The following is a 15,106-nucleotide window of genomic DNA, read 5'->3' on the forward strand; positions in this document are numbered from 1 at the left end:
CTTTGTAAATATTAGATTTAGCTGCGTTGCTAGGAAACACAAAAATAAAGAAGTAGGAAACACTGTGAAAGCTAAATTTCGCTGTTATAAACACCGCAGCCTCGGATTATGTTCTATTATTAAAACGGTAGTGTAAAAGGTTTTTATGTGCAAGTTAAAGGAAAAAAAAAAACTCCTTAAAATGAAGTAATCACTTCCTGTTTCATTTTTCATGTTCTTGTCGCTGGAAGAGTCTTGCCCCTCACTTGGAGTTGCTGTAAATTCCTGAGAAAGTCTGTTCCGAATTTACTACTTCTGGATTGGTAAAGATCCCTTTTAAGCGTGTGCTTTGTTCTCTGAGAAGCCTGGGCCAGTTGGGTAACGCGCTGCTACAGTTTGGGGAAGAAAAAAAGCGCTGAGTAATGCTGGAGGCTTCTCATGTGGCTGATGCAAACCTGGAGAATTTGCATCATCATTTAGCTGGAGTAAGTTGATGTGACAGGCAGGAGCTTAAATACAAGCCCACGAGGAAGCTGAGCTGGTTTCTAATGATAGGGCGGCAGCAGCGGCCGCGCCGGCAGTGGTAGCAGGAGGAGGTGGAGGGCAGGAGAGCGCTATGAACACACAGGTGGTTCTCAGTAGTAATTAGATAGCCGCGAAGAATAAAACACCCCTTTGAGTTTTTAACCTGTGAACACAATAGCCCTGAGAGGGACAATCTGAAAAGCAGAGAGGAAGAGCTCGGCCAGACACAATAAGAGATACCAAAGTTGAAAGTTGGTTGGTTGGTTTTGTTTTGTTTTTCCCCTCTGTTTGATTTTCCCCCCCGCCCCGTGTGTCACTGCCATGGTTAGAAAGCCGGTGGTGTCCACCATTTCCAATGGAGGTTACCTGCCGGGAGGTGTTCACGGGAGGCTGCCTGCCGTGGGCGGCAAGGAGCCCTCCGGGCAGGAGAAAGTGGTGCTGAAGAAGAAAATAACTTTGCTGAGGGGGATCTCCATCATCATTGGCACCATCATTGGAGCGGGAATCTTCATCTCTCCCAAGGGCGTGCTCCAGAACACCGGCAGCGTGGGCATGTCTCTGGTTATCTGGACGGCCTGTGGGATCCTTTCACTATTTGGTGAGTGCCACTTCTTCTCCCGGGGGTGTGGCTGTGGGGCCGGGCGGTTTACTCTCTGGGAAAGCAAGTGGTGGTGGTTTTTTTTTTAGGAGTGAATGGTAAAGGCTACATAGAACCTGCTGCTTTTTTCTTAGGCGTGGGAACTGCCCAGACAGAGTCTACTGCTAGCCCAGTCCTGAATTCCTTCACATTGCCGCCTGCAGCTGTGCTCTCTTTTCCTAAGATAGTGGTTTCTGACTTTTCCCTGTGGCAACGAGAGCAAAGGCTAACTTTGATGACCCGGGGAAAGACAGGGGAGCGTGCTGTCCCGGGCAGGTGTGCCTCGTTAGGTATGTTTGGGCATCCTGGCAGCTGGCACATTGAATGAAACACCTGCGAAGTGAAACCCAGCATGGCCCTTTTAGACATAGAAGTGAGTGCTCCACAGAAGTTTTTACTGATTTTTTACGGCCGAAACAAAAGGGTGGCAGTATTTTCCTTTTAAAATTTTTAACTTCAGATGTTTGCCAGTTCCTAATTTTTTTTCAAAAGTCTGTGACATGGAAAGATATGACAGGGCATCTAGCCCAATCCCTATGATGAGTGGGAATATTGCAATGGTCTGAGCATATTTCAAATTTTTTTCAACCTTTCATCTCTTCCAGGTACCTGTAAACTTGTGTAACATGAGTTGTGAAACTTTGATTGGGTGTTAGTTTGCCGTTTTTTTCCTGAGATATATATATCTCCCTGTGTCTCATGGAAGCTACATAATTTGTCCATCTGTTTACTGAGTTAATCTGAACAGAACTGGTAAAAGTATGAGTAGTAATTTTTCTTCCAAATTTAGGTTTATTCTATTGATCTGAGAATTAAAGGTAAATGGGTGACAGATGCCTTCTCATGAGGTGGGCAAATTGCTGTAAAATTACCTGAGTTAGTTTTAAGTTGACAAAATCTGGTGAATGGGCAAAAAAAAAAAGAAAAACTAAACTAAATTTGATTTCTGATATGAGGTAAATGTGTAAAATACAGTTGTTCTCTAGAAAATAGTGTGCTCTAATTTTAAAGACACTATTTCATTAAAAGTCCTAACTCTGTCCTAATTCTATGACCAGGGGCTAACTCTTGGTCAGCCACAAACCAAGCCATTCATTCTTTCTACTCAGGCCCTGAAATGTTTTCATTCATTGGTTTTGTCCTTCCTCTGGAGACATCAAACTTCCATTACTAGGAAGAAGGCATTTTAGATAAAACTTGTTAAATCAAAGTCTTGGTTAGTATACAAAGATCTATAAAGGAATTATTAGGTATTTAAAAAGAGTTGTGGTATCACTTAATATGAATAGGATGTGCCTTATAAAATATTTAGCAACGATTGTTTATGCTTATTTTCCCTGTTCTATCCTTCATCCTTGTAGAAGACTTGAATTAATTTGGTTATGAAAGCTCTGATAGAACCATTAGACACTATTAATATTGAAATGCTTCTGGCATATATATTTATAGATATAAAGAGAAATCTAATTGTTGGTCTTCTTAAATGATTTGTGCACACTCAGACTTTAATGCTATTACAGCACTTCCTATATTCATAGTAAATCAGTGCCTAAAAGGGAAAACGACAACCAGCTTCCTGGTCCTTGCATACTTATATGCATGCAGCTCTCACTATGTGATTAGATTTTTTTAAGCAAACAAACAAAAAAAGTTATATGGAATGCTCTTATCAGTGATGTTGATTTGTACTATGAAAATATGCTTATGCATAAGTATCTCATATAAAGCCAAAGTACTTCACCAGGAACACACCAGCTGAGAGGGCTGGCTAAGGTTGGGCCTGAGTTGGTTTTCTCTGATGACTTATTATAGGGAGTATGCTCTCATATTCATCTACTTATCTTTATTTGCATTACATATGTCACTTTAGTTACTAGGAGTCACTTTTTTTTTTTTTTTTAACAGAAGTGCCTCCCTAACAGGAAACAAAACAGAAATGTGAGAACAGAAATATTTATTTTACAACTCAGGGGTGCGTGGAAATTTTCCTTTACTATCTCAAGTAAAATTGCGTTGTTCTAATAACCACCATGGTTCGGTTGCGCGGGTGGTTTGATGGGAGAAAGCTCACCTTTCATGCGGGAGACCCAGGTTTGATTCCCGGACCATGCACCCAAAAACAAACAAAAATCTCTATGGAATTCTGGTGCTAAGTATAAGGAATCTGTATATTTGATTTACAACTTTTTTAAAAGCTAGAGTCAATAGGTGGATTTTTACATCCTGTTTGAACTTTTCTCATCTGGGCAAAATGGTTATGGAGCTTAAGACTTTTAAATGAAAAACTCATTCCTCTAGAACTCAATTTAAACCTAGGGACAACCATCTTAGAGTTTCAGCAAAGCATACACAGGCCTGGCTATTGATTCTCTGGCAATGACGTCTGAAGTACTTAAGCGTCTTCCCAATAACATTTTATATTAGATGCTTTTCTGGCCAGCATGCTAGTATGGCAGCTGGGTTCCAACAGGGTGAGTTGCAACTAGTTAATTAGCTATAACGTATCAGTGGTTCCCAAATATAAGTTGGAAAACTAGTTACTTTAGAATCAACTGAGGGAGTTTTAAACAAATTGAGATTCTTGGACCCTTATTTGTGATTTCGTGGGTCTGAGGTAAGGCCCCAGAGTCTTTTTTTTCTTGATTGCTTTAAAATTAAATATTATTCCCAAGTGATTCTGATGCAGCACGAGTTTCAGAAACCAAATAAGTGATACTTGAATTTCACCAAGTATCCGAATTATATTCATTTCGGACAGTTCTATCTGAAGTTTTACTGATTAGTATTCATTTTCCACACTTTCTGTCTCTGAGGTAGGTTAGACAAAAATAGTGTATTACATTTGAGCACTTAGTAGCAGGGATAGAACTTTTCACATAATCTTAAAGCATATTTTTCATTTTCTTCATGATTAAATTGCTCAAATTGCCTAAGTTTATCTGTATTTTCTTCATGGCTTGCCATGTATCAGGTTCAGTTTTGCCCTTGGCATGCAATGCCATATTTACCCACATGGTTCCTTTATGAATAGAGATGGAGAGCTCTACTTGAAAGGAGATGAAACTGAGATTTGGGGAGAGTGACTTGCCTAAAGTCCGTGTGAAGTTCATTAATAAATGTGAAAGTCTTATAATCTGTTTTACCTAATGTACATAAATATAAATTCAATCATCTCTTTTTAAAAAGCATGCTCTTTCAACCACCCAGAAGTATACATTTCAAAAATACCCAAGAAAACCTTTATCCTGTTCCTAGATAATATCTGAGTCAATATTAATTTTGTTGGTGAAGAAAATATGTCCTATAAATTAAACGAAGTATTGTAAGGCCTCGAGTCCATATGTTCTGAAGAATAGACAAAACTTGTTTATTTTGATTTTCCATGTAAATATCATTTATTTAAAAGATCTTCAGTATAAGGAGGCCAGTCTGGAATAATTCCTTGTTTTGGAGTGAGGTTATTTTCTTCTAAAAATTGGTCAGTATTATTGGCTTCTTTTCCCTTTTTCCAAGGTTTGAGATTCTAAATTCTGAAACATATGATATTGTTTTAGAAATTTGCCTTTACTATCTCAAGTAAAATTACGTTGTTCTAATAGCATGAACTAGGTCTCAAATTAGAGGATGTCACAAGAGGTACTTGGTGGCCCTTGGCAGTTAATGACTATTTTTGTCTTGAAATAAGGCCATCACTCACACCAGAGTTGGCAGTACGTTGCAGGCAACACCAACATTTTTTTTTGTTTTGTATGCTGTGTGGCAGGGGTCACCTTTCGTTATTTTTCCATGTGAGTATCCCATTATTGCAGCACCATTTGTTGAATTTTTGTTTGTTTGTTTGTTTTGGGGAAAGTGCATGGATCAGGAATCAAACCCAGGTCTCCTGCATGGCATGTGAGAATTCTACCACTGAACTACCCTTGCACTCCCAACACAAACATTTTTTGCATCAATTCTACTGCTGGGTGACTTGATAATATATCAGATTTACAATTATTTTAATCATAAATATTTCACAGGTGCCTTATCCTATGCTGAATTGGGAACCACTATAAAGAAATCTGGTGGTCATTACACATATATTCTGGAAGTCTTTGGCCCATTACCAGCTTTTGTACGAGTTTGGGTGGAACTGCTCATAATACGGTAAGAACATACATGGAAGAAAACAAAAAAAGGGAAAAATAAACTTCTTCATTATGCTGGTCTAAATTGGCCTGATTATTTTTAACTAATAGATGTGACTGTGTCATAAACATGCCTACTTTAGGACATAAAATGTTTGATAAAGGATCTGCTTTTCTTCAATCTTCAGTTACTCTCTGGGACATTTCCAGGAAAGATTTTGTTTTAAAATGCTATGAAGCATGAAAATCCACCTTGATAAATCATACTTTTTGGCTGACCAGACATAATAAAATGTCATACGAGAAACTGGAGTTTTCTCTTATTGTTGATCACAGCATTAAGTCATTTAAATTTCCTCAATTTTTGTGACAAAGGAGCTTCCGTGCCTAAAGCTTAGTGTGTCACTAAGTCTTATGCTTTCCAAAAACTGAAAGTTTATTTGACGTAGATGACTCACTTCCTCACTTTAGGCAAATCAGTGAACTACGATTGTGAAAATCTCTTTTGATTTTGTTGTGTAAGAATGTGTTTCGCTTCTTCATTGTCTTGGTTTAAAATCAAACCAAAAAGTGCTCCATCACTCTGAGTAGCAATGTTCCTTAAACTTTGTGGGAAACTTATGACGTCATGTGAGTGTTTTAGAGCACCACAGTTCCTTAAGGTTAACTGCTTCAGTAAAATGTAGTTTCAGAAAATGTGAACAATCTGATTACAGAACCGAACAAGAAATAACTAGAGAAGCCTGTTCTTACTGTAAGCTTATCAAACATACACAGATGAGATCTCATATGAACGTTTATTCTTTTTTTTTTGCAGTAAGCCACAAATGCAGAGTTGATAAGTACTGACTCAACACTAATCATGAATTTTATGATCCTAGGGGTCTTAGCAGACTCTAGCAATTCTATGTTCCTAAAACAGTTTTAAAACAAAGAGTTTCAGACCAGTACTCAATGCTTTGTTGTCTGTTCTTGTTTTGAACAATTCTGAATTATTTAAAACTTGTTATAACAAAATGATAATAAGGAAGTATTTTCTTCCTTCTCTAAAATCCCTTTGCCTAGAATGTGCCTTCTCCTTTCTGATTATTTGAATCTCATATACTCTTCAAAGGTCAACTTAAATCAAATCTTTTCTACAGTTCATTTCCTGTTCACCCTCGTTTACAGTGTTTCTTTCCTCTCCTAATTCTGAAAAATGCAACCTCTGCTTCTCATTTGACATATAACCTGATACCTTGAATGCTGACTTAATATTTTAGGCATCTGTGTTCTGTTTCCCCGTCAAACCTGCAAGCATTTAAAGAACATAAGATCAGGTCCCATACTTTTACACAAGACTTACACTGCTTGCTTGTAGTGCCTGCATATTGTAGTTATTAAATTCTTTTGATATTACTGAAAATTTAGCGTTTTAATATTTTGAATACAACATAGTCAGCATCCAGAAGAGTGCTTGCTTACAGAGAGGGCTGGCCTGTCAGGGTGGGGCTTTGGTATATGATAAACTTGAATCCCTCTTTGGCCATCGATCGGCCGTGTGGCTTTTGGTTCATTGTTTGGACTTTCTAGCCTCCTCTATAAAATGAGCATGATCGTGCCATCTGTCTAGCCCTGACGCATTGCTCATTCATTCAAGTGTCCATTTTACAAACTGCTGCTGAATGGTGCTAGAAAAGGTGAAGAAATCTAAGGTGGAATGAGCCACAGTACCTGCTCCCAAACAGCACACAGCCAAATTTTGTTTCAATTGCAAGAAACTCCCTCTTGATGTTTGGTATGTGTATATTGTTGTTTTGAAAGAAAATTACCTAGATATGTTCTAGATGATTCTTCTATGACTTCATGTATTCCTTTGAAATTATGGACTCATATTTCTGGGTTGGTCTTTTCTGCGGGTAGAAAAATGGATGACTTGAGGGGTGACAAGACACCTAAGTGCTTTCACATTTCTCCTCTATTACCAAAACCATGATGCTAAAATTCTCCCCATTAAGAGTATACCTCCACATTATGCCAATCTTTACAGAAATAATCTGTGAAAGAAAGGTTTCAAGAAAAGAAATACCACCCAGCAGTACCTAACAGGGGTCATTAAATTGAATCACTCATTCAATATACATTCAATATTTAATGAGTTCCTACTATATGACAGACATTGTACTAAACACCAGGGATAAACTAGTGATTAAGATGGACACACTTGTACTCATGTTGCTCAGGGTCAGTGAGGGAAATAATTTCATCACCCAAGAAATCACTTAAGTGAATATAAAACTTCTACTGTGATAAGCACTGTGAAAGGGACGCCAGGGGCTTTTTAAGGAGGATCTGAACCAGCCAGAGGCCAGTGAAGCTTCTTTGGGCAAAGGAAGATTGAATTAAGATTTGAAGTAGAACTGTCAATGGATTGAAGAGGCTCCAGGCAGAAGACATTCGGATCTCTTGAGGGGGAGGAAGTAGAATGAAGATAGACAAAGTTTAGATCTGGTGGAGCCTTGAGTGCAGTGTTAAAGGTTTTTGTGTATCCTGAGTATATTTTGAAAGTACTGTACTAATGTGATCAGAGTTTGATTTACACATCAAAAATTTTCAGAAAGGATGAATAAGATGAAAAAATAGTTTTGTTTTGGGGGAGAACAGGACAATCTGGGAAAACTGAGAATCGAGAAATCTATGGTGCTCTTTTGTATCAGCACATCAAGGCTGGGAACACATAATGGTGGTAGGTTTTCTATAATCTCAGATAAGGGAAGGGTTTTGGGTAACCACAAGAAAGAAGAGAAGCTGAAAGGGGAAGTTAGCATGAGAAATTGGATAATCCCATGCCTTATTTGTATATCCAAAGAATACATTTAAATTAAAAGGCATACATTTTTCATAGAAATATTTGAAGAATTAAATTAGAATGACTTATTATCAGCTTTACTATGTACCTAAACTTATTTCACTCTCTGGTCTCGTGCATGTTTTCTCACTTGTATAAAGCTACAAGTGTTCTTGTAGATTCAACTTCAGATTCAAGTTACACTTTGAATCTGAATATTTCTGTAGAATTAAGAATAATCGCTTGGTTCTACAAGTTTCCATTTACACAATGGAATGTAAGAATGATACAAGATTATATTTGCAAAGAATATTTATGAACACTAAAAAAGACCAAGCTTGGTGTTCATTCTCCTGACCATGACCCAACCCATTAGATCTCTATCAGTTAACAAATTCAAGCTGTGGTTGGACTTACCAACAAGGAAATCTGCTTCTCGTGAGACTGAGCTCTGTCAGGATCTCAAGCAATAAACTAGATTCAGAAGGGAAAAAAACGTCAAATATAGAAGGACACAGCAAAGTAGAGTGTCCTCAGCCCTGTTCCCCAGGATACGGAAAGTTAAGAACTTGGCCGGTAGTGCTATCGACAAGGTTTCATCTCTATCCTCCATGACAACCTAACCAAATAGAGAGTTCTGAAAATAATGGACTTTTCTTATTTAACATGTTCCATATGCTGAGAAATAGTACTTTGTGGTAGAAAATGTTTAGTAGCAATGCTTATATATTTTTTTCCTGTAGTTAATATTCTCAATTTATTTTTTCTAGCCCTGCAGCCACTGCTGTGATATCCCTGGCATTTGGACGCTATATTCTGGAACCATTTTTCATTCAATGTGAAATTCCTGAACTTGCAATTAAGTTCATTACAGCTCTGGGCATAAGTGAGTATTATAGGTATAAATATGAAAAGAAAAAACAATGATCAGAAACAAAGTTTATTCAGTCTTTTTGCATGGTAGGACTGCTTTCTACATTGTGTTCTGTTGCTTACAGTTCCTTACCAGATTTGTATTGGAGAATAAAGAAAAAATGGGAATTTAGAGTGCTCCTTGATATTACATTGCATACCAGTTTTTACATTGGTCCATAGATCGCATGGCTAATCTTTTAAAATACACAAAAATCACTATGTTAATAAAATAGTAAAGAGATTGTACATAAAAAGAACCTTTTAAAGACAAAAACCTAATTTTCTTATGGATTTTTGAACTAAAATTTTTCTGCCTCAGCAATACCATGGCAGTTATAACCTGCTTGTCCTCACAGAGTTATGTTTATATGTTAGGTATATGTGCTGTATTCATACCTGTTATAATGTTAACAGCTTTCAATCTCAGTGTTACACTTTTAGCTACCTATTGATGCTCATGTTAAAAGTCTTTTTTCAAGATTTGATTAACAGTGGTATTTTTCAGTTTTACCTCATGTTCTCCCACTAGGAGATTGTTCCTTTTTTATCAATGGATGCAATAGAAACTTCACAATAGTAGAACTTTTTAAAAAAGGAAATAAAAAAAGAGAAGCATGCACAAAATTTCTTGAGTTATATGAACCCAAATATGACTAAGTTCCTATGAGTATAGATCCAAACCCTTGACTATCGCATGGAGAAGATAAGACCCATCCCTGACAACTGGAGTCTCAATTTCCTATGAGTAAAGAGCCTGACCAACTTCTCATACCTCATAGGAGTAACTGGGAGGTGCAAACAAATAATGTTTGTGATTGCATTGTAAAAAAAAAACAAAACAAAACAGTTTTACAAGTGTATTATTTCTTTCTCAAAATTGTTTCTTCTTAGCATCAAGTTATATGAAAGAACTGAAAATGTATGACAGGTTCTCTCCTAACAATTCAAATACAGCACCCAGAGTGGTTCTTTAAATCTTCTGAAGTCTGGCAGTACCTGCTCCATTTCTACCAAAACTAAATTACCAAAATTATGAATTCTTTGGTAGATATGCATAGCAACAGAATACACAGATACTGCAGGGCAACCACCATATCATTTAGAAGGATGGCAAATAAAATGTGGAATCTAAGTGTCCTCAAATCCCAGCCAAGATAAACAAGAGCCATTGTAAGTTTGAAAGAACTAGATATGCTCATGAGATCAGAGATGTCTTTTAGTGAACCATTCCCTCAGTTGTTACCACTGAGCTAGAGGTAAAAGTATAGGCTCTAGAATCAGACTACCTGGGCTCCATTATTATCTCCACACTTCTACCTGTGTGCATACAGGCAGATTAAGTGATATCCCAGGCTCCAGCTGCTCATCTGAAAAATAAGGCCAATAGTGGTAACCATTTCATAGAGATATGAGAATTAAATAACATTATCTGTGTAAAGTCTTTGCACAGCATCTGCCATATGATAATAGTTTATTTAATGCTTAATGCTTTAATTTCCAATAGTAAGTTAGAGATGGTCTTCCTGATTTCTAAAGGTATTTATTGCTATACAGTCTCTCTGGAATTAATGCATCTAGGAAATGAGTGCTAACAAAGAAAAAAAGGCAACTCAGGAAGCTGTTCCAAAAAAGCAGTGAAAAGATCCATTTTCAACTCGTCCTGTTGCATACATACAGCATTCTTATATTTTATCAGTTTAGCACAAAGCAGTCAGAAGTCAGGAAGAACCTGAGCTTGTACGAAAACCAAATATATCTGGGCTCAGTAATCTCCCTTTGCAAAACCAAAGGCAGATTTCAATTACCATCAGTGCAGAAAGGAATACTGGCCAGTCCTTAAATCACAGCATCAGTTGTTAACATTCCCCTAAACATCCTCTTCAAATACAGCTTCCTTCAAATATGTTTTTCTTATCTCCAGGATTTATGAATATAGTGATTATTGCTGCATTTCAGTTCTTTGGAAACTGTGTCATATATAAGCAAATATATTTCATTTTGGTGAAGTTTTGGGCAAGCCCAAAATAACCTAAATTGATATAAATAGTGCCTCATGTGTAAAATTAGCTATTATTACTCAAAGGAAGTAAAACTAAGACCAGAGAGCTTGCTCAGATTTCTTTGACTATTACAATGTGGGGAGATAGTACATACAAAAACAAAATAAGTATTGTTTCAGAAACTGAGAAAGCTCTTGTATTTAGTGAATCCCAAATCCCCTTTCAATATTGTTGGATAAACAACATACATAGACTTAAATTTTGCTGTAAAGATTGGTGATGAAACAGCAGTTCTGGTCACTTGAGACTATGCCTCTGTACTGGTGCCCTTGTTACTTGTTAAGCTGCAGCCTTCAGGGTCTTGGAGCTACATCTCAGCTGAAATTTGGCTTACCAAATAATGAGCACAGTATCTGGGTGTTCAGATCAGATAAATCAGAGTTTTGAGAAACCTCAGAAATAAACCAGTCTTAGCCAGAATTTTCATTTCCACCATCTGAGAGGAAAGCAATGGGAGACACCCAAGTCATAATATTTGTTTGATTTTTCTTCTGGTTGTCTAAGAAAACTTTACATAAATAAAAAGAAAATCCCCTACAATATTTTTTTCTGTTATAAGTGGTATTGGACATGTACACTCTTTTTTTTTCTAACATGTACACTCTTTAAGAAAATAACAAACCCTCTTTCCTCGTCTCAGATATATAGATGGCTATGTCATCCAAAAGGAAGAACATGTCCTTACTTTGTTCTTTATTTCTTTCTCTTTCTCTCTCTCTCCTTTCCTCTCCCCTTCCCCCACCCCCTTCCTCTTTGTACAACTCTTTTTCATTGTAGAGTGATCTCAGAAATAGAGTGCTTAATGTTTTAGGAGCACCATTAAAAAAAAAAAAAAGATAATCCTCTTTTGTGCTGATGGGACCTTAGACCAATCTTTTCTCCTTTTTCCTTAACTAAAAAATATTCATTCCAATTTGATGACTCCTTTCTCACAGAGATATTTGCAATGGGAAAGGAAAGGAATCATCAAATGATGAAGAGGGGAGCAAAGTTGCATTAAATTATTTTCAATATATAAGTGCTCCATTTTGGAAAGAGATAATCTTATTATTTTGTCCTTCATGTGATAAAATGATGCACTTTGCCATAAACAATGGACCTGTCTATTCCTTCGTGTTTTCTGCTTCAGCACAAATAAAACATCACAGTTAGCCTCTCTTATCAGTAGCTTATTCAGGGCGTCTGCCTTTCTCATAGTTCTGACCAATGCTTTTTCAATGGTTAATCCCTATTTAACTTTGTATGGGATCATTGACTCTGTATTTTTCTGATCTGTGCTTTTCATTAAAAAAAAGTGAAAATAGCTTTATTGATAATTTTACATTAAGAATGATTCATGCATTTTCTAATTAAATAATGCACAAAAGTAAACGAGATGAATTGAAAATCATTCAGTGTTCTATCATCAATAGATGATATTGATGCTATTAGTGCTTTGGTAAATGTTCTTTCAGACTTTTTATTTGTTTTCTCTCTGTGTAATTTTTCTGTCTACCTAATCTGCCTATCATCTCTTAGTCATCTGTCTGTATGTTCGTCTATCACTCCATCCCTCTGAAACTTGCTGTACCAGTTATATATCATGAATACCCTTTCAGTTAATAAATGTTTAACTGCCTCATGATTTTTCAAGGGCTATATAGTAATCCATTAAATGGATACATCTTAATTGCACCTCCTTTAATGGTTTACAGTGATTCCATATTTTTTTCTATTACATATTATGCATTGAAAATACTCACATCGATTCTTAAGTTCTGAAGTGAATTAGTGAATATATCAGGCAATGGAAAGTTTGAAAAGAACTCATTACTGAACATAAGGAAAACTACTCCCACTTACAGCTTGAATTATAAGAATTCTGTGTTTTGTTTTATCCCCTGAGTAATTTCTTCATACGTTTTTATTTGTTTATACCTTTTGAAAATTAGTGCTTATATACATTATGTGCAAACTTCCAAGCATGAAGTGGTTTGTTTTGTTAACGCTAAGTTTAAAGTTTTGGAAAGAATGGGAAGTTGAAATCCATTATCCAGCATAACCTCAGTCTTGCCTGCAGAGGAGCCAAGGTCTCACCTGCCTCCTTAGCTGAAAATCGTTTTTGTAAGAGATTCCAGCTTTTTCATTCATTCATGCATTCAACAAAAAATGTGCTGACTATCTACTTGAGCGAGGAAAGGAGCTAGATACTAGCATTGCTGAAATGAACAATACTTGTTGTATCTTCACAGTTCTTATGGTCCACAAAACAGGAGGATGGATAGCGAGGACTGCTTAAGAAACTATAGACAGTATGATTAAGAAAGCTTATTGGCTTCAGGCCCAATGTGCATCCTATGTGGGAACTCTTTTGGTCTGGTCATTTATGACATTTCTTCAAGTCACAAAGCATAACTTTGAAGCCTATACGCTTAGGGTAGGTACAAAATTACTCCTGAGTGTGCTAAGGAACATGGAGATGAGAACCAAGAAGAGAAGTGCTGGCAAAGGTTAGTCTTGAGGATGACATCTCAGGCAACTCTTTTTTGTCCCTTCTTGACATTCTTGAGTATGACTTTCCATGGCAGGGTATGCATGCCATCATTGAAGTGGGAAATAGTTACTGTATCTAGCTAAAGGGTCAGATGCACCAATCAGATTGCATGCTGTGATGACTTCAGGATTTTCAAATAATTGATAGAGCCTTACAGTGTCTCTTCTTACTGACTTATACCAAGAACAAGTATTCTTACTGTCCAGAGGTTCCATCCAAGCTTCTCAAGCTTTAATATGCATAACAATCACCTGGTGGGGGTGCACAGGTGGTTCGTGTGGTGGAATGTTCACCCTCAATGCAAGAGACTCGAGTTTGATTCCCGGACCATGCACCCCCCCCCCCCCAAAATCACCTGGTGGTCTTGCTAAAATGGCAGATTTGAATTCAGGAGGTCTGGGGCAGGACTTGGAATTCTGCATTTTTAATGTGCTTCTAGTTAATACCAGCCTTCCTGGTTCAAACATATATAGTGGCAAGGATCTAAGCTGCCTTCATTCAGATGAGGATTAACCTTCTGTACCTGCGTCTCTTTGTTTTCAGCTATAGTGATGGTCCTAAATAGCATGAGTGTCAGCTGGAGCGCCCGGATACAGATTTTCCTAACCTTTTGCAAGCTCACAGCAATTCTGATAATTATAGTCCCTGGAGTTATGCAGCTAATTAAAGGTATGGACTGAAAAGTAAATGCTTTTTAAAATACGTGTCTGCTTTTGGTCTCTTCTAACACTAACTTTCGCTTGTACTAGCAGAATCTCTTAATGAGTCTCTGCTTGTGGACCATAAACTTTGTACTGTCATCTAATTGATTTGAAAGGCTGCTACACTGGGGGTTAAGACTGGACCAGGCAACACAATGGCATCAGTGAATACTCTCAGTATAGACTGCTTGGAGTAAAGATTCAATGTGCTAATTATTTTTACTACAGTTGAATATGACTTCCTATTTTTACTTTGCAATAGTTCAATGCTCATCATAAAGAGTAAAGAACAACCACCTAGAAAATAATGAAAGATGATCAATAATCCTTTTACCTTCTGGTTATTATTCCTTTTACCTTAAGAGCAGTATGCTGACAGGAGGAAAGGCGGAAATAGAAATAGCTTTCCTGAAATGCAAATATCTGACCATACAAATAGTTGTAAAAACTTAATCTTTATCACTACATCATTTTCCATGTAAAATTTGCATTTCTACGGGAAATGTTTCACTATTTCCTGAGATTATTTGTGTTATAGAGTTTATCATTTAATAAGAAAAGATGAGATGGTTGAGGGGATAATGTTATTTGGAATTTCAGTTGTTTTAGGGAGGGAGGAACATACAATTGTCTGGATCCAGTGGAAATTGTTAGGAAATAAGAAAGTCAGAGTGAGTTATTATAGTAGGAAATAAATCAGAAATTGAGATGAAATTGTAAAGGAGTGACATACAACTTGGGCATGTTAAGTATTTAATGTTTATTTTGATGCTGTCTGTTCCAAGGAAGGGAATTTATAGTG

General features: G+C 36.9%; 1 protein-coding gene across 1 annotated transcript in view; it reads left to right on the forward strand.

Annotated features, from left to right (window-relative positions):
• The first annotated feature begins 343 nt into the window (after positions 1 to 343).
• The window catches only part of SLC7A11 (solute carrier family 7 member 11), a 64,502-nt gene continuing 49,739 nt past the window's right edge, over positions 344 to 15,106 (forward strand). Inside the window, exons 1-4 of the mRNA XM_077140018.1 lie at positions 344 to 1,102; positions 5,161 to 5,287; positions 8,866 to 8,981; positions 14,147 to 14,272. Of these exons, the coding sequence (XP_076996133.1) occupies positions 826 to 1,102; positions 5,161 to 5,287; positions 8,866 to 8,981; positions 14,147 to 14,272 (646 nt within the window). The 5' untranslated portion in view covers positions 344 to 825. The remainder of the gene's footprint in view (positions 1,103 to 5,160; positions 5,288 to 8,865; positions 8,982 to 14,146; positions 14,273 to 15,106) is intronic.

This window comes from Tamandua tetradactyla, chromosome 22, assembly GCF_023851605.1.
Source record: "Tamandua tetradactyla isolate mTamTet1 chromosome 22, mTamTet1.pri, whole genome shotgun sequence".
NCBI lineage: Eukaryota > Metazoa > Chordata > Mammalia > Pilosa > Myrmecophagidae > Tamandua > Tamandua tetradactyla.